The sequence below is a fragment of the Hippoglossus stenolepis genome, chromosome 16 (genome assembly GCF_022539355.2).
Source record: "Hippoglossus stenolepis isolate QCI-W04-F060 chromosome 16, HSTE1.2, whole genome shotgun sequence".
NCBI classification, from domain to species: Eukaryota; Metazoa; Chordata; class Actinopteri; order Pleuronectiformes; family Pleuronectidae; genus Hippoglossus; species Hippoglossus stenolepis.
This window is the reverse complement of record NC_061498.1, coordinates 21,492,599-21,513,575: the sequence shown is the minus strand read 5'-3', so window position 1 is coordinate 21,513,575 and position 20,977 is coordinate 21,492,599. Positions and strand designations below refer to the sequence as shown.

The following is a 20,977-nucleotide window of genomic DNA, read 5'->3' as shown; positions in this document are numbered from 1 at the left end:
TGGTGTCATCCGAGTGTCTGGAAGCCCCGACATCCCTTTTCGACTCGAAACGGCATCATTTCCTGACACCACACAACAGCATGGAGGCATGTTGTGTTTTCTTCTGTTGTTTTATCACGTCTGACGAAGATTTGCCTGGGCTAAAATGCTGTTTACCCCTGAAACTCCTAAAGTGTGTTGTGAACTTATAGTAGTTAGTATTGTTTGATACATTATGACTTCATCAACGTTGGAACTGATTGGTGGTTAATATGCCATTTTTATACGCTGCCTTGGAACATACAAAAACAAACAAACTCCAAACACTGAGGAAATGAGTTTAAAGCCACTGGTTGGATCCTTTAGCTTTAACTGAACAAACACACATACACACTGAACTCCGCTTTAACTTGATCTCATTATTCATTTTAGGCAAGTAACCAGATGTACAAACAGTAGAAATATCCATATGGAAGTGAATGATTGAATAGTTTGCAGCCGACAGTAGAGACAGTTTAATCAAATCAGACTTAAATCTGTCCTGTATGTACAACAACATTTATCATTTATTTTGTATTTATATTGCAGCAACAGAAGCTACAATATCTGTGCCCTGACTGTTACTTTACTCTCTTACTTGTATGGAGCAATATGCATGGAAAACACAACTATCACAGGGTCAGCAAAAAGAAAAAGCAGGTTCATTGGCTCTAGTCAAACTTCAGACATTTAACAATAGATTTGGCTTCAGCATCTAATGTATTGATAATAATAATAAAGGTTTTATTTTTGATGTACTGTATATTTAAATATTTATTATGATATATTTGATTAGATACAAATTGTGTCATTAGTGTGACTTAACATACTGTCATATTCTATACATGCTGAAAGAACAGGGCAGCTTTTGTGGTGAGCTGTACTGCTGTTTCTAAAACAAAGCCTCTCCTGGCTGGTACCTATGTGTTACTGTGTGTCACATGTGTCATGTAAATCTTCAGTGCATGGCTCTACTTCTTCCTGTCTATTTTGCTCATCATGGCCTTGACATCGACAGGAGCGGAGGCAGCGGCCGCCTTAGCCTTCTCCTCCTCCTCCTCCTTCCAGAGGATGATGGGATGGATGCCGAGGCTCCGGTTCTGAGCGTTTTGCTCCAGCTGGGCCGGACTAGGGAGGAAAAGCAAACTCAAGATGAAACTGAACTCACATTGTCTTACAAATTTCAAAAAGGGTGAAGAGATGATCTACATAACAGGGCTGGGTAATAAAACAATAGAAATGATTATTGCAAAATAATTTTCATCAATAGCAATATAACAAAAGTCCAGTATACTGTATATCACTGCTCATGCATTGTGCACGCACAATGAGGAGGTATTACACATAATTGTTCTTACTCAGATTTATAAAATGTCTTGCCGTTTGGCAAGTGTCAGGACCACTTTTATCAAAATGAATTAGATTTCAAATATAGCAATAAGTTATATTTGGCAGTGTATGGCTCTGTCCTGGGACCCCCTGCCCTTCCTCATGCATACGTGCAAAGCCTTAGGTCAGGAGAGCACACCCCACTACCTGACCATGAGCCTTCATGGAAAGTGAGGCTGGGAGAGCGGCAGCTAAAAGACCCTGGCACAGAACAGAACAGGTATCAATGACCACAAGGATTAGGTCAGATATGTAAAGGAAGTGCTGGGGTGGATGTGGCTTGAAAAGTGGCTTGCAATGGAAACAGGAACAGATGGCAGACAAAGTAGCTTTGCCAGCTGAATGCATAGAAGAGGATCAGCTGATGTGGTCTGGCATAAGCTGTTTTCAGACCTCCGGAGGAAGTCCAGAGTATTGGGTACGCACACTTTCTCCTGAGTTTGCCTTTTATAATGCATCAGGAGGTCCTTTGCTCAGACGCTTTCACAACAACACAGAAATCCCCAGAGCATCCAGGTGAGGGGTGGAGCAGGAGGCAGAGGCAGGATGTAATGTATTAATACCGCTGCAGAGATCATGTGTTTCTGTTTAAAGCCCAGCGACACTGGCTTGGCAATTATCACCAATAACTCTCTTGACATTTTCAGTTGCGTCGTCTATGTGCGTGGCACCGCTTTTTCATCCTGAGATGTTTGTTTTTTGCTTTTTCTTTTTCATTTTGCATCTGTCACGTGTTTGAAATGTCATCGACATATCAGCTTGCTCGCTGTGAATCCTGCAGGGGATCCTCTAGTGTGTTTACACATATTGGCTCCTCCGGATGTTCTGAGGACTTTTTACTGAGGGACAGGCTGGAGAAAGTCCACAGAAAGTCCAGAGGTTCTCACTGTGGCATTTGCGTTCACACACAAAGTTCCTCCGGAGAATGTCTGTGGGATGTCCAGAGTTCAGTGCATGTGTGAAAGCACCTCTAAAGACCTGCTGCTGTCAGCTGATGTGCTGGATTGTGGCTGAGCTTGATTCCATGACCTGCCTGAAGTCACACTATGCTCAGTGTCAACACCACAACCAGCAGGAGCAACAATCTGTCTTTAAACTTTCAAGAAAAAATGATGTGACATTTATCATGATAATTATCGATATCAACTGATATGAAAGTATTTATCTTGATATCATTTTGGGCCATATTGCCCAAGCCTATTATATCCAAAAGGTAGAACGTCACCTTCATCTTGAAATTATGATATTCTGCAAAAACACTTGTTATTCAGCACCATAAGTCAGGAACCGAAGGGGAGATGGTGACTCTGTTCCCTGTTTCCATACTGACTGTTATACAAAGGCAAATAAACGTGAGATGGAAATTCTTGCTAGTAAATATTATTAGGATGCTAAGGGACCATATTGAACACGTGTGGTCAACATGTGTTCGTGTGCAAAAGGAAAAACACAAAACATTTAAATGAAATAATTTTAGCAACTAACCTGAAGTTATGACCCTCAGGGCTCAGTGCTTTCTTCTGGATGTCTTTGTACACGGGTGACTTGAGGTAACGGAAGAAAGTATCCTGTACCAACGAAAACACATGAGACTGCTGGTGATAATAATAAGGATACTATTACTACTACTACTAATAATAATAATTTTACTTAAGTAGTACCTATCAAAACACAGTTGTAAAGTGGTTTACAAGAAAAAATGACGTGAGGGCAAACAAAAGAAAAAGAATTACATTGAATTAAAGGCAGTTTGAAGAGCACACAACTTTCAAGCAGGAATATGAAAGTATTAAAGATGAGAAAAGATAAAATAAAGCAAAACCGTCTTGATATGATTAAAATAGTCAGTGTGATCAGGGCAAGGGCATTTTTATTTTTTTTATACTTAAGTTTTAAAAAGACCCAAAGCCCTGAGAAAGAACATTAATTAAAAATAAAAATGTCTTTAAGGGGTATTTAAAAGAGAATAAGGAGCTCTCCAGACAGATCTCATCAGGGAGGTTGTTCCTGTGGGACCTAATGGAAAGACCTGGTTACTCTTGGTACCAAGCCGCCGTCTGCTCTGACCCTTCAGCCTTCCTGTCCCATCATACAACAGCTCATTTTAGATCTTTGAAATAATCACTAATCACTTGTTGGTGCTAATCAATCACCCTTACAGATGAATTATAGTCTTTATTAGCTACAAGGCCATAGACACACCTTTTTCATGAGTAGGAAGACGTGTGTCTGCGCTGCTTCCAGCACGTAGCGGTGAGGATGGTCCAGGCCTTTCACTGTCAGACCCATTGTCCTGCCATCAATGTTGATCCAACGGGGAGCACCAGGGGCCAGGAAGGTTCTGAACACAGACACTCCACATCAGCTCTACTGTCAATCCGGCATTAGGGAGAAGCCCTAACGCAGGACGTATTGTGAGTGAAAAAACCCACAAACAAACCAGGACCCTGTTGTACATTCAATATGGGGATAAAAAACCATAACATAAAATAAATATAGCAAAGTGTAAAAGAGCACGATAAGCGGCATGTTAGTACTAGACATGTGGATACTGTGTTTATATTTCAAATGGACATTCTTCTTAACATCAACCAAAAGAAAAAAACAATTGTACGCAAAGTGTACACACACACACACACACACACACACACACACACACACACACACACACACACACACACACACACTTACTTAAAGATGGTCTCAGCCTTTGATGACATGGAGGATGCAGTGCCCCACTTCAATTCTTCAGCTGCTTCCCAAAAAGCCAAGTTCTCCCCTGGGACACACACACACACACACACACTAGCATGTTAGCAGGCTGATGTTCGTGTTACCATAACCTCAGAGCCACAAGCAAGGCAGTAGACAGTCTCATTTGAAAGGCAGATGACATGTCACAAAGGAAACTCTGGTTTTAATGTTCAAATACACTCACTGAGCACTTTATTAGAAACACTACACAGCCTCAGTTCTTCTTTTCATTGATTCTACAAGATGTTGGAAACTTTCCTTTTACATTCTGCTCCTTGTTGACATGATTCATCACAACATCTCTGCAGATATGTCAGCTTCACATTAATTCTGCCAATCTCCTGCTCTACCACATCACTACTGGCTTCTGCTTGATTTACAACTGCTGACTGGGGAGGTCACTGTCATGTTCACTTGAGATGTAAACTCGCACCATCTCCAAACCACCTCAGGAATTCTCAGTACGGTTCAACACCATAGATATACAGTATAATCCAAATTGGAATGTTTTTAAATAAAGTTAGGTAACATACCGCTGAACTCCTTCTTGAGGAAGACCTTGAAGTCGTCCCGGCCTCGCAGGTCAGTCAGCAGCTCGAACAAGCTGAATGACCAGCGCTCCACTCTCATCTTAGTGGGTGGATCAACTCTGAACACAAACACAGGCTCAGTAACTCAGGGAAACTCACACTTCTCATTCACGACAGGATATCCATGTTATACTTTTACAGAAATACAGTACTAACTAACTAACAGTTTGGATTACAGTCATATGATACAATTATTGTGCAGAGACAACATTATGGATCTGTGTTTGGGTCATAGAAATTGTAGTAACTTTTAATAACTTGTATACTGTAGTATTTTGTGAAATCTATTCATTTGTCAGACATTCATCCATTCATTATCTATACCCTTTAATTATCTATATCCTTTATAACCTGTAAGGATCACTGGGCTGGAGCCAATCCCAGCTGCCTTCAGGCAAGTACAACCTAGACAGGTCGCCAACCCATCACAGGACTGACCAACCAGCCAAACAACTAACCAATTCACCCACCAACCATTCAACTAACCAACCAACCAAAGAAACAACCGACCAACCACCAACCAACCAACCAAACAAACAACCAACCAACCAACCAACCATCCAACCAACCAAAAAACACCAGCCAGCCAACCAACCAACCAACCAACCAACCAACCAACTACCTACCTACCTACCCACCTACCTACCTACCTACCTACCTACCTGCCACCTACCTACCTACCTACCTACCTACCTACCTCCCAACCAACTCCACCCACCTACCCACCTGCCTACCTACCTACCCACCACCTACCAGCCACCTACCTGCCTACCTACAAACCAACCAACCAACCAACCTACCTACCCACCACCTACCTACCTACCCACCCACCCACCTACCCACCTACCTACCACCTACCTACCTACCCACTCACCACCTACAAACCAACCAACCAACCAACCAACCAACCAACCAACCAACCCACAACCAACCAACCTACCTACCTACAAACCAACCAACCAACCAACCAACCAACCAACCAACCAACCAACCAACCAACCAACCAACCAACCAACCTACCTACCTACCTACAAACCAACCAACCAACCAACCAACCAACCAACCAACCAACCTACCTACCTACCTACCTACCTACCTACCTACCTACCTACCAACCAACCAACCAACCAACCAACCAACCAACCAACCAACCAACCTACCTACCTACCTACCTACCTACCTACCTACCAACCAACCAAACCAACCAACCAACCAACCAACCAACCAACCAACCAACCAACCAACCTACCTACAAACCAACCAACCAACCAACCAACCAACCAACCAACCAACCAACCAACCAACCAACCAACCAACCAACCTACCTACCTACCTACAAACCAACCAACCAACCAACCAACCAACCAACCAACCAACCAACCAACCAACCAACCAACCAACCAACCAACCTACCTACCTACCTACCAACCAACCAACCAACCAACCAACCTACCTACCTACCTACCTACCTACAAACCAACCAACCAACCAACCAACCAACCAACCAACCAACCAACCAACCAACCTACCTACCTACCTACCTACCACCTATACCAACCTACCTGCCTGCCTGCCTGCCTGCCTGCCTGCCTGCCTGCCTGCCTGCCTGCCTGCCTGCCTGCCTGCCTGCCTGCCTGCCTGCCCACCAACCAACCCAGCCTGCCTACCTGCAAACCAACCAACCAACCAACCAACCAACCAACCAACCAACCAACCAACCAACCTGCCTGCCTACCTACCTGCCTACAAACCAACCAACCAACCTGCCTGCCTGCCTGCCTGCCTGCCTGCCTACCTACCTGCCTGCCACCACAAGCCAACCAACCAACCAGCCTGCCTGCCTGCCCTGCCTGCCTGCCCACCAGCCAACCCAGCCAACCAACCAACCAACCTACCTGCCTACCTACCTACCTACCTACAAACCAACCAACCAACCAACCAACCTACCTACCTACCTACCTACCTACCTACCTACCTACCTGCCTACCTACCTACCTACCTACCTACCTACAAACCAACCAACCAAACAACCAAACAACCAATCTACCAACAAACCTACTGACACACCCACCCTCCAGCCAATGTTAAAACAAAAGCTCATATTGTAAACACGTTGAGGGCTGAAGAGGCTGATGACCTTTGGGTTTGGTTTGATTAAAGTAACACAATGAATATGATAACTTCTTTATCTGAGACTGACACCTTTATGTACATTGACGATGAAGGCAGACAGAAAGTAATGAACGGGGCGGCCCTCACCTCCTCGTGTTGAGACTCCAGTACGAGTCATTGTCTGTTTGCCAGGGGTTGCTGGGTAGACATGGAGCCAGAAATGGGTCGTGGGTTTTGTACGTTGTGATGTACTTGACGAGTCTGTGGAGATGCAACTATCATGAGACCAATGGAATCCACAGAGCCTCCAAGTTTCCAAACTGGGCTAGTCAATGTTTTGACGGGTCACTACTCAGTCATAATCAGAAATATCCTGTTCTCATCATAAAGAAATATTTTATTTTGTTAAAATCATTTGGTTATATTTAGGATGCAAAAAATCTCATTCATGAAATAGTTTGTATAAGAACAAGATTGTGAAGGGGAATTCTGGTCTTTTCCAACCTGGGCAGATCTCCTCTGCTGCTGGCAGTGGAGATCTACTGGACAGATTCAAAAAGTTACTGTAAGCACCATTCATTTACACTCTCACATTTATCAACATAGGGCCCAGGTTGAAATATCCTCCTTAAAGTTATTATGACAGGAAAAAAATGAAATCAATTTTATCTTAGGGTAACAAGGCTTTTACATGTAAGGTACTAGACAAACTTACGCTCCGAGGGAAACACTAGATTTGACCTTTGACCTCATAATGGCTTGTTGATAGAAAATGTTCTGGAATAGAAGAACATAAAATGTAATTCATAATTGTAGATTTCCAACTGTAATTTTGTAAAAGGTTTTTAAACAAAACTATCCACTTCTGTGATGTTTTTAAAACTCAGTTTGCAGCTTCAAGCCACCAACAGTGAACTGAGAGGACATTTCATCCATTACTAAAATAAAATAAGATGAATGATTACTAATTACAGATTATTACTTACCATGCGTCTGTACTGGTCAAAGCTGATTTTCTGAACACAACAAGAAAAGAAAAGTTTGTTTTGATGGAAACAGTTTATTAGGTGCAGTTGACTCTCATCACTGTTTGAAGTATATCTAGTTTGATAGCATGCAGAGGAATATTCTGATGCTTAGTGTTATCTACAGACAGCTAACAGAAGGGTGGCAAATAACAACAACAACAAAAAACACATTACTAAACAGACTCTCAGGGCAAAGGTGACTTAAGCTTGCAAGTTGTTTTTTTAATTATTAGAGCAAAATGCATTTCTGAAAGATTAGTCTGCCTGTAGCCATTAGTTCTTTTAAACTGATAATATTTATATAGATTTATTTTATGAAGGAAAGTGTGGTAAAAAAAAAAATTCCAATAATTTTCCCATTTGACAAAACTGTTCATTTTACATGAATAACTACAATCACATCATCACCATTTCCTGGAGAGATTGACTAAGGACAACACAAGATGTAAGTCTGGGTAAAACACTTATTGTATTAGATTTGTCTCTCTTCATCAGTGTATGGAAATCTGTTAGAAAGGAGAAAAAGACAGGAGAAGGAACGATGCAGTGAATAACCAGTTTCTGGTGACCGTCATCTTGTACGTGTTAAGAAAAGTGACATTTATCCTGATGATGAAAACCAAATTAAACCCATTCTTATAAAATTCAAAACACCAAACAAAGATTGTCCTGGAGCTGCAGTATAGTGCTCGAGATGTACAGCTTTGATTTTGTGGCATTCACTTAAGCATAGCATCACATATTGTCTGACGGACAAATCTCAAAGATATTCTCTTTACAGGCAACGTGTCAATGAAAAAAAGATAATGAATCATATCACTCAACTGCATGGTTAATTCTTTCATCCCTGATCACAATGAGGAAATATTAGGCCTCATGGGACATCATATATTATTTCATTGGATTATTTTCTAAACTCTTTCACAGTATATATACTTCTTCATTAATACATTTTTGTAATAATATGGTTTTTTTTATGTTTTGTGTAAAGTAACTAAATGTAGAACTGCAAAAAGCCAAAGGTAAAGTGCATGTAGTTGAAGTTGTAAGAAAATGAATGTCTTGTTTGTCTATTGAGGATGAAGTATATGTTCTATCAGGGGGACTTCCCAAGATCCACTGGAAGAACAGTACTAGGTGTTGTAAAATTGAATTAGCGCAAAATAGAATGTAATAAACATAAAATCTACTAGAAAACTGTACATACTCCCTAAGTAAATGATACATAATAAAGTACTAGAATACACAGTAAACTACTAAATATAATAACAACGAATATGCCTATAAACAACAGACTAAATACAAGAGATGACAAACTATAAACAAGAGACAAGTGTGCAAAGTTGCAGTAGTTGTTTGCATTTAAAGACAATGTAATGAGGTAGGTAAGAATAATACGCACTAAACTAAAATATGAACATAATGTGCAAATTCACAGTTATTGCAGCAGTAAGCAGAGAGTTTTGGTGTAGACAGAAACTATACGGCTCAGGGTTGGGAGAGTCCCCCCTTTTGACCGAGGTGAGGAGTTGTACAGTGTTAATGCTCTGGGCAGGAAAGATTTCCTGGATCTGACCCTGCGGCAATCAGAGCTGAACCAGTCTGTCGGAGAAAGTGCTCCGCTGTCTGTCCACTAGGTGGTGGAGAGGGTGCTTGTGAATGTCCATGATGGATAACAGTTTGTTCAGTGCCCTCCTCTTCACCCCCACTTCAAAAGACTCCGGTTTGCAGCCAATGATGGATGATGTTCTATGTGTTTACAGTAGAGTAAAAGTAAAGAGTGCTGTGACTTTGTCCTCTGCAAACAAATAACCATAGAACTCTTTCTGGAGACGAGATTCAACTTAAGCTCCTTACTAGTTATGAGAAACAGCAAGCATTAGCAGATACCAGAGCAGCTTGAAATAGTCACGTTCTTGCAGCTTTTCCCGTTTCACTTTGAACAATAACCTCAGTTATCTTCAGCTGAAACAGGGGGACCTCTCTGACCAGTGTGATCGTTTTGCCCGAAATGAAATGTGAATTAAATGGATTCAATGAAAACATTTATTGTCATCCACCATTAATATAACAGCAAAGTAGCTCTACCAGGTTTTTATCTGAACAGGAAAGGATGGGAAAGGGGGATGGGATGGAAGAGGAAGAGGGGAAAGGAGTTATAGAGAGAGTGAGCCACAGGGAGAGTCAGGAGGGTTCCAGTCTATAAGTGGATATGTCCATAGAGATCAGCTCTGCACTACTACTCTGCATCTTAAGCTCCAGTAAGTTTCTTACAAGACCAGCTGACCTCAGCCAGTGTGTGTGTGTGTGTAGGTGTGTGTGTGTGTGTGTGTGTGTACGTACGTACTGACCTGTTACCTCATCTGTGTTGGGATCAAATAGATGCTCTGGACTGCAGTCAATAGCACTGTGAGTACGACGCTGTACAAACACAGGAGGATCATGACAAATGTACAGCAAGTACAGTAATCACATTATAATGAGATCTACAGTATATATAAACACACACACACACACACACACACACACACACACACACACACACAACACACACACACACACACACACACACACACACTGACCGGAGGCCTGTTCAATATCCAGTAAGCCCTTTCCTGGCAGTCAAACACCACACGATCCGGCTTCTTCCTCTCCTTACCAGCCCTGAAACACACACACACACACACACACACACACACACACACACACACACACACACACACACACACACACACACACACACACACACACACACACACACACACACACACACACACACACACAAACAATGATATTTCAAGTAGGGGTCGGTTTTCAAAACTGTCTGACTTAAAACATATTATGTATTTATGTCCACATACAGTATATACCTACATTACTGTACACATGAAAGTTTTTTGTACTCTTTTAAGTCTGGCTATTGAACCCTCAGTATTAAAAGTTGGTATATCAAACATCTTGTCAGATTCATAATCTTGTTTATTACAACTTTGCTTTGCCAGTCGAGACAATTCGACTTTGTTCCATATAGGTGCTTAAAGCCACGACGATTGCCAGAAGTTAGCGTGTGTCACAGAAAAGTCCGCTTCTAGTCGTTGTCAGGCTGTGCACGTTTGTGTGTTTCGGGGGCGTAGCTTTGACAAGAGGGCCGATGGAACAGGGTGGAATGAATAGGTTGCATATTGTAGCCTGCTCTCACTGCTTTTTTTAGATTAGGTTGAATAGAAATGACCTGCATGGAACTCCACTTGTAAGACCATGTGTCAGTTCTGGGGGGAAGATGGACTCTTGAACTATCAGTCACGATGTCCAGGTAGGAACCTCCGATGTCATCCCCTCACGATATTTCACCACATTTCCTATTTACCTTCACTGCAAACTTTCAAACACTAACTACATTTTGAGAACATACTGAGGTTTAGACTCTGATTATTTCACATACTTGTATTGTTCAGTGGCCTGCATCACAATGAAGTCCCACTTGTGGTTCAGCCATTTATGGAGGTGGTCGTAATGTGCCTGTTTAAAACACAAACACAAAACATTTGTGTCACGGCCCGGCGGCAGTGTTGACAGTAACTAGCTGCATTATCCTTGGACACAGAATGAGAACATTGAGAATGAAAGAAGGATAACGGAAACATTTTTAAACTGAGATTTGGATGTAAAAATACTGACTGATTTTATAAGAAGGGATGAATGAATAACACTGGGATACAGGATTGAAACTGGGAATATGTATTTTTCATTTCATGGGGCCTTTGATTGTGAAGTGGCTTATCTGGCACTCAGTCTATGAAAACAGTTGTACAGTAGATTGTGTGGTCTTCCAGGTGCTTTGTCATAGAAAAGCCCCTGAATATAAGAAATACAATTTTGAGTTTCAATGGTTAAAGCTGCTAAAATATCTTTATACAGCCATGTCTTGAATTCCTTTCTACTATATATTATTCCACCATCTCTACGAATTTGTTCTTTCACAACTAACTATGTCACTAACCATCAGAATGGGGATAAAAATAGCGACTTAAATGGTTTGTGCCAGTAAAAACACTTATATCCTAAATAGTCTAAACCAAAAGATGATATACTCCCTGATTATCACATTAACACAAAAACTATTTCCGACATAAACAAAGAGCTGAGATGAATTTATAAAAAAAGTACAACAAAGACGAACAGCAACAGTTTAAGCATGATTATTGGTTTTCTAGACACATCTGTTTTCATCTAAAGCCTATTTTGGGCTGAGTGCTTGTTGCCGCATTACATCTTATGTCTGCATCCAGAGGCAGTGTGTGTGACTAAAGGCAAATCTGGTCTCCAGCTCTGTCAGTGTCAGATAAAATGAAAGCAGTGGACTTTTGTTTTACACATACATGCACACATAGACACAAACGTTTTCTTTGCTTGAACATGTACCTGTTCATAGGGCTCGAGCATGCCTTTCTTGCGGATGTTCCTCTTTGCCAGGTAAATGGCTGCAAAAAAAGGGTTTGTTTCACATATACTACAATGTCATTACATACAGTTGTATGTCATTAAAAATTTAAAAAAGACCTAATTTGTTTGTTGAATCAATGAATCAATGAATCAATGAATCAATGATCAATGATCAATGAATCTATCCATCTATTTTTTTATCATCATCCCTGTGATTGAAGAGTCTGCAGGTTTCATTGTGAAGAGTCACTGAAGCCCCTTGACCCCGCCTCCTATGACATACTGTACCCACCATAGTCAGAGTCTTCTGCAACCCATTTCTGTGTAGGCCAGAAGTATGGTGTCTGAATAGGTTGAGATTGACAACAGTGTTATTGATGTTCCATCAGTGTATAAACATAAACAATAAACAACATAATCAACAAAACAACAGATAACAGATAACAGAACCTATAACCAACTCTGTCTCTTAAAATAATGAGATGTCTCTTAGGGCGGGTTCACAGCAGCCTAGTTTAGTCCGGTTAAATCGAACCCTGGAGCTTTTACACCTTTGGTGCGGTTCGTTTGGATGGTGTGAACACCGGACCAGAGTGCAAACAACACGACCGCACTCTGGTCCGCTTTGAAGAGGTGGTCTCTGGCCACTTTCTCTGAACTCTGGAGCAGGTCATTTCTGGTGTGAACACCCTTCAAACCAATAACAGGAAGTAGTATATCTGTCATTTCATTGGTTTGAAAAGGTTTTCTCATCCTGTTTTGATGACTATCGCTATCACACCGATTGCGACCAAAATGTGGACTAGCACAGGACAAACTCAAACTCAGGACGAAGTGAGATGCCTCCTGGATATTTCGGCTGAAGAGAACATATCAAAATTACTAGAGAAGGTGCATACGAACAGAGAGGTATTTAAAATATTTTGAGAGTGCATTCTAGCTCTGCAGATGTTAAGGACAAATTTGTGTGGTATGATGACCTCAACAGGATTCTTAATTTAAGACCCCCTGTGAAACCCCTGAGGAACATGCACCAAATCATTGTCTTCTGCCGTTGATAGCCACAGTTACAGAGGCTGATGTCGGCTGATTATTTAATTATTTAGTACCCGCTGTCTAATCAGATGTTCGTATGGGCTGTTCTCTAATGTCTGATTATATGCACTCCAGATCAAAACCAGCGTAAACAGAACCTGGTGGTGCTCCATGATGTACCATATATAGATAGAAATTGGGGTGGGATTGCTTTATTTTTACCCGCCTGATTGAATGATCAATAATAGAGTGACATTTCCACCTCATGGCTTTTGTTTACACTTTCTGGGCCACATTCAGTGGGTATATCCTTAATGAACTTAAACCCTGTCCAAATTATGTTCCTCTGTTATAATAAAGTGTGACAACATAGGCAGCAAAGAAGAAGTGAGTGCTCAGTTTTACCTGGAAGCGGTAGAGGCTAGTATCATTGCACATGACCAGCTTCTTGTGGTTCTGCAGGGGATAGATGTAGCCATAGGCCACTAACATGGTGCAAAAGACAAGAGCCTCTGGAACGACACAGACAGGAGGCAGGAGGGTGAATAGGAGGAAGTCCTTACGTCAATGACTGACATGTTTGGAGATGCCATGTTGTAGTCTTTGATTTTTGCAGTAAACAGACTCTACCTTCAGTTGGAGTCGTCATCTTGTTGGCAATCCATGCGATGATGTCCTTACCTGTGGAAGCACAGTTAAGAACTGAAATGCTGCACACACTGTATACACACCGTTAATCAAACAGACTACCATGCTAGATCTGATGATGATAGACCAATGATCACTGATTATTGGCCTGAGGTTTTTAAGGTACTAGGTATACTTATCAACAATTTGAACATGTTCTTAGTTATGGCCAATCAATGACTAGCACAGAGGTCTAATAACAAGGCATCGCTCAGGTTCGGATCAGATCGGCCATTCCTCTAATCACTCCCCTGGAGGTCTCTCCATCGTTGCCCATGTGATTGTTGAAGTCCCCCAGTAGACTCCCTAGGCAGAATCCTTCCTAGGATCCCATTCATGGACTCCAAGAAGGCTGGGTTTTCTGAAGTGCTCTTCGGCGCTTAGGCACATACAACAGATAGTTACATACAGAGGGGACCTTCTGAAAAGCTAAGAGCCCAGCCGCTCTCCACGAGTTTGGTTTCATAACCCATGCTTTGCATAGAGTAAATGGCATTTATATAATGCTTCTCTAAGGACCACTCAAAAGGTCACATTCACACACACATTCATGTCTATATGCAACACTTTTCTATCACATATCATTCATATACTGACAGAACAGCCATCTACTTCCTGAGCCACAGTGATCCTGGAGGTATCTAGTTGGTACCCCTAACCTCCAACTCTAGTTCCCACTCCCTTTCCACCAGAGAGGTGACATTACACCTCTGAAGATCCAGTATGCCGAACCAGGATTCAGCCTGCTGAGGTGCCTGCCTTTAGATGCCACCTGACCTGTAGAGCACTTTACTCCAATGCCGCAAGCGGTGGGCCCACAGGGTGGTGGCTCCATATTGTTGTCTCAAGCTGAGCCCAAATAGACTCCATGGGTCAAGGCTTGGCCAAAAAATGTTTGGCACTGAGCACCCATCACAGATCTAAGTCCGACAGGGTTTACCTTTTGCAGGCAAGGAGCTCCAGCTCCCATATTACATCTGGGTTCTGGTTAGTGGCTCTTGGCTTCTCCCATAAACCCCTCATCTCTGTTTAGGTGGTAAATCTCTAAAAACGTGTTCTGAAAAGTTCTTCTGTTATCTTATCTTAAAGTTGATTGTTGGGATGATAGAGGTCAGGCAACAGCAGCAAGAGACTTAATAGCACAAATGATTGTGCTATGATTGTGCTATGACGTAATTTTGGATGAATCACAAAAAACAATTTTCTGCTCTAACTGTTCATTCTGTAATCTGTTATTCACAGGTGGTGCTTCTTCATTACTCGGACTATCTCAGATCACATGGTGGGTTTGACCCATATACATCTGTTCTGACCTTTCCCTTGCTGGTCTTACCGCAGATTAAAAAGCCACCTTGGCTCCTAAAGCACTGTCCAGATCTCATCCAATTGTGGTTTACTTTATTTAGCCTGTGTTAGCAGCTTAGACAGTCAAGGCAGCCTGTCAGAGGCTTCTCACAGTCTGTGCTTTCAATAATTCACTGACAGTGTGTTGTCTCTGATGTCAAGAGAAATTATACTGATTTTATGTTGGATCAGTAGATGCACTGTCCACTTTTGTCTTTATATAGGAGTTGACAATATTAGAACAAAACCTAGAATTAAAGCTCAGTGAACAGGAGCTTCATTAGTAATCAGTTGAATCCAATTAGAGCCACTGGAGGGATTCCAATTCTTTTTTTTATTATTTGTTGTTGTATTGATCCACATCAGTCTTACAGCATTTAATCACCTGACACAAGTAAACTTTGCAGCAAATAAAGCTTAAGAAAAGATTACGATGTTATATAAATAAAAGTATTCTGATGACAGAAGACTCTTTTAAAAACAAACATTACATCTTAGATATATGCATAAAAACAGTAATAAACTCTTTTGTGCACTGCAGCACAAATTTAAAGCCATGTGCTTTATGTTTTTGGCCACTTGGAGCAGCACAACAAGCTGGAAACAAAGCATGACACATAAAGCTGCAGTCAACCGCACATTTACACACCCAGCAGACACAGAGCAAATGTATACTTCATTTTTCATTGTGGTTTTGTCCATATAATAAATGTACGTCCAACATTCACTATTTGTGGAAGATCATTTTCAGTGGGTCAAATTGATAAATGTTAATATAGAAAATATAGATATTTGCTTCTTTAAAGATATCTGACATAATTTTGAAGCAGCAGCATTTTTTCAGTCTTACCAGCGATGACATGTGGGATGGTAGTGACATTGAGTTTCTGCTCCGAGCCTTTCACTCCATTTGCCAGGTCCTGCATCTCCACCACTATGGCCTCCAGCTGGAAACAGGATTCATTTCCATTAGCCACAATGGAATATTCAAGAATATCTTCACAAATATTTATCTCAGATATCCATGTTTCAAACGTTAACACAACTCAATGGATCATTCCAGCTGCTTGAATCAAATACATCGCTCCCAGTTGAGGGTTAGAGCATCACCAAACAAGGAGGGGATATGTTTCACCCCTGTCTGTTTTTTGTTGGTTGGTTTGTATGTTTGTTTGTAAGCAAGATCATACAAAAACAACCAAACGGATTTCCACAAAACTTGGAGGAAGGATCATCAAGGTAATATATATATATATGAATATATATATGAATATATATATATATGTTCATATACACCTTCAGTCCATTAGATGATAACATTCAAACACAAGTAAATAAAATACCACAATGTCATTAATTTTCCATTCGGAATCCAATGGATCCATGTGGCATGATAATAGCTTGAATTTGTATATGGTGGGGCTAGGGCATGGAGGGATTTATAGGTGCCTTGGCATGTCCGAGTATTAAGTAAGGTGGGAAAATCCAACCTGTTAAAGGGCCCTTGAGCAAAAATCTGCATCATGCATTCACACACACACACATTCATATGATCAGCACTTTTTTTTATGAGAACAGCCCAAAGACCGAACCGCTGGGATCGAACCACCTCTGGTTAGAGTGGGACCCGATCTATCCCCTGGGCCACAGCCGTCCCGGTCATTTGATAATTTGCTTCGGAATAAGCACCCTTTTATGACAGGCCCTCTATTTTTTTTAAGTGAGGGAACAGCTTTAAGTTCATTTTCATTTAAATAGCTATTGATGTGGTCACACATATTTCCAAACACATTGACAGTTACAGAAACATTGCACCACAACATTGTCAAATGTCAAACGTTGGCCATGTGTGGTCCCTGGCAGTCTGCAGCCCCTGGACGGATCTCTTGCCTGGTTGGTATCCAGCCCTGGGACCATCAGGTTGTGCCATCATTATATTTAGAAACTGTATCTCTTCAATTATGTTTCTAGATAAAAAGCTTTTGCAGTAGCAAAATACTGTACAAGATGTTTGACGTATTCGTCATGTTACATGGGGGAGACAAGACACTTAAACCTATAGTTTAATGCAATGTAACAACACTTTGCTATATTGGCTCAGAACATTGACAGAATGCTGAATACTTGAATACGAATGACTGCATCTCATCAGGAAAGGAACAACACTGTATGTGGTGCAGTCACATGTTCTCTGAGGTACTTATACTTAACTTGAGTATTTCCATGCTGTTGTGCTACTTCAAACTTCTACTTCTTAACATCTCAGAGAGAACTCTGGTACTTTTCAACTGCTTACACATTATGACCTCAGTAGTAATAATCCAATACCATTACATGCATAATGCAACAATTACAAGGGCCATCCTACATACATAACAAAGAATTTTACTTTAACACTAAAGTGCCTATTGCTGATAATACTTTTGTATTTTCATTTGAGTCACATTTTGAATGTCTTTCTTGTAGTAGACACATTTTAAATTGTGCTTTTGCCACTTTTACCTCAGTAAAACATGTATTTATTCCACCACTGCGATTCAGTCCTGGCACATGATTTACATGTAGATAATTGTTATAATATATCAGTGATTTTGATAAGATCCCTTTCTTCCTCACAGGAAAACACTTCTCACTCAGGGTGGCTTCAGAGTGTAAACAGGAAACTAGATTCAGTTTTAATATTATTTTTTGGGGAATTTAATCGATAGAGACAGTTAAAACTGACAGGTAATATAAGAAAGAGAGCAGGTAACAAGCAGTAAGTGGTCCGGCCAGCAGGGGGTAGCTACTCAGGGCATTTTCTCCCATGTGATATCCTCCCTACCCACTCAGCTATGGGGTTGCCCCTGACTATATCCAATTAAAAACCTTCTGTCTTATAGTTTTGTATTCTAGTAGCTTGGGTGGGTTAGAGATTTGATTCCTGACATGTCCAGGAGTCTTAAATAGGATACAGAGGCCCAATGAGTGGTAATGTAGGTGGTGACAATTATTCTCCAGAGCTCCTCCTGCTGTGCTCAGCTGTGCTGCAGATGTCTTTGTCACTTTGTTACTTTAAATCAACTTTATCTAAATACATTTTTTGCACTGTCCTTAACAGTGCTGTTTGCTTTTTTTTTTTGCATAAATAAGTAAATAAGTGACCGAGTCACATTACCCTGAGGGCCCATCTCACATACAGCTTATAGACATACAGAATGAATATCTACTGCACAGTAGTCATGTAGGCATATACATTCAAAAATATGAAGAGAATTCTCATAATGACAGCAACACATGACAACACTTTTCAGTATGGAGGCTAAACTACACACTATGATCTTTGTGAGTTGTAGAGGATGAAGTTGTTAATCCTTTCATGTTTTTTTTGTTATGTACGTACTGTACTGTCTTTTGGTCCTTTTACCAGGTGAGGTCAGGTTCTACTGCTAAACTGTTCAGCATATTTCAGCAGCAGAGCAGCAAAGCTAATTGGCTTTATGCTGGAGTTAAAGATGATCTTTAACAATCCTCTGCTCTTCAAATCATGTGTAAATATCATACAAATGTACTTAAGGAGATCCTACATGTAACATGAAAAAAAGAAAAGTTATTGTTTCTGAAAAAATTGAGTAGAACAAACTTAACTGCCAGAAAGGTTAATTTTATTTTTACATCAATATGCTGCAGAAATCTAAAGTAATAATAATACACACATACAAATATTAAATTAAGGATAGTGAATATGAAGGGAAAAAAGCAATTTATAGAGCTGGAGCAGTCAATAAATTCTGACCAATAACTGTAATAATGATACTACCCACCCACCTTTTTGAGACAGTGCATACGGGGAGGGAAATGTTGCACCCGGTCAGGACGGGCTGTTCGGATTGTCATATTTGCAGACTAATAAAATCCAAATCAAATGTTAAAAAATAATAAATATATCCCAGTTTGAAATATTCCAGTTCTAATAAAGAAAGGTGCTCACAGAAAGGTGTGTGCATGCATGCACTCTGTGCACACACTGTGAGAGGATTGTAAGACAGGATGTGAAGGATGGATTTATCCACCAATCGGCTGCAGGGAACTTCTGCTCTTATCCCCCAGTAATTACAGAGAAAAGCCGGTCTGGGTGGTTCTTAAATTAACTTGTGAGAAGTGAGTCGGTGTCAGAGCTGGACCATTTAGTTCAGGTGGCTGAGTATGGAGGCTAGAATGTGTCGCAATCACCAAAGACTTTGAAGGTTGTTTGATCAATTGATATTTTAGAATAAAATTCATTCACTTACTATTGTTATGATTTTTAATGGGGCAATATTAAAAGACAAGTGGGTAAGAAAGTAAAACAGTTGTAGGCTACATTGGAAATTATTCTTATTCTTGAGAATACCGCTCTCATTTATTTTAAATGTGAAACTACATGCAGCAGATTAGATTAGATTATCTTTCCACAACAGTGGGAAAGTGCTAACCTGACTCTCTACAAAGATAACAACATCTACTCCTTTTTATGGGTTATGTGTCAGGCGTCTTGGCTGAGTGCATTAACCTCCTAGAACCTACAAAACCTTATAAACTTAATATGTCATTTTTATATTTCAGTATTAATTTAGAATATATAATGTGACACTCAGTGGGCTTTAGAAATGGTGTAAGTTGATTGTGTTACCTTTGGACAGTGCCAGGCTTTTTCCCCATGTGTAAATGCCAAGCAAAGACAGTAGTTTCATATTCTGCCTTTAAATGGAACTCATGAGCTCATTATTACAATATGGAAAGGCATTAATGGCCAGGGGCAAAGATTAAGCCATTGGGAACATCAACATTTTCCTCAAACGTATTATAAATTACAAATAAAAAACCTCTATGACAAATTAGAATATATTGACTTATTATCCAAAGAAAAATTAACATCCATTGCCTTCAACCTTTCTGAAAACATATGCAAACGCATCACAACTCAGAGCTTTCAGAAATTGATCAGATCCGAGGTGATGAATACCAATAAATTAACTATTCTCATGAACATGATTCCCTTTGAATGCAGTGATATTTCTTGCTAGCAGATAAGAGAGTAGCTTGGCCATATTTCCCAAAATGTCAAACTCCAGTTATTGAATAAATTTAAACTATTAAAAATATCTAAATTGGTAACAAAGAATAACTTATATTACTCATTAACTAACCTGTGAGGTAAAATGTGTTTTTTGAAATTATAACTGTAAAACATACTGTATTTCTATCTGATAATTATGATATACTATATTGAAACACTCTAAAGTGGTTTGAGTGGAGTTGCAGACCTTCTCTAATAGTAACAGGCAAATATGACCATGAAATGATGGGTTAAACCGCGGGCGCGCTCATGTAGTCCATCGTGAGCGCGCCTCGATCACCACTGTACCTCTGACTTGTGCTGGATTCACGTGTGTTGGATAAACCACACTTGTGTTTTGGAGCAGATAAACTGCCCCTGTAACAATAAATGCAACAACAAAAAGAGGTTCCTTTGTAACTTTGTAATCTCGACCTTTATATGTTAAACACATATTGTTCGATTGACATGTTTAAAATGTTGAATAAACTAAATCACAC

General features: G+C 40.4%; 1 protein-coding gene across 1 annotated transcript; it reads right to left on the bottom strand.

Annotated features, from left to right (window-relative positions):
- Positions 1–378: 378 nt before the first annotated feature.
- Positions 379–19,420, bottom strand: rgs9a (regulator of G protein signaling 9a). The gene is made up of 17 exons (XM_047343909.1): positions 19,208–19,420; positions 16,251–16,347; positions 14,000–14,050; positions 13,775–13,881; positions 12,627–12,678; positions 12,314–12,372; positions 11,334–11,410; positions 10,474–10,555; positions 10,250–10,312; positions 7,850–7,879; positions 7,579–7,640; positions 7,011–7,124; positions 4,695–4,810; positions 4,099–4,186; positions 3,610–3,748; positions 2,893–2,975; positions 379–1,146 (listed from the first exon to the last, which is right to left on the bottom strand). Exons 1-17 carry the CDS (start codon positions 19,274–19,276, stop codon positions 990–992), a joined length of 1,446 nt encoding a protein of 481 aa, XP_047199865.1. The 5' UTR covers positions 19,277–19,420; the 3' UTR covers positions 379–989.
- Between the last annotated feature and the right edge of the window lie 1,557 nt (positions 19,421–20,977).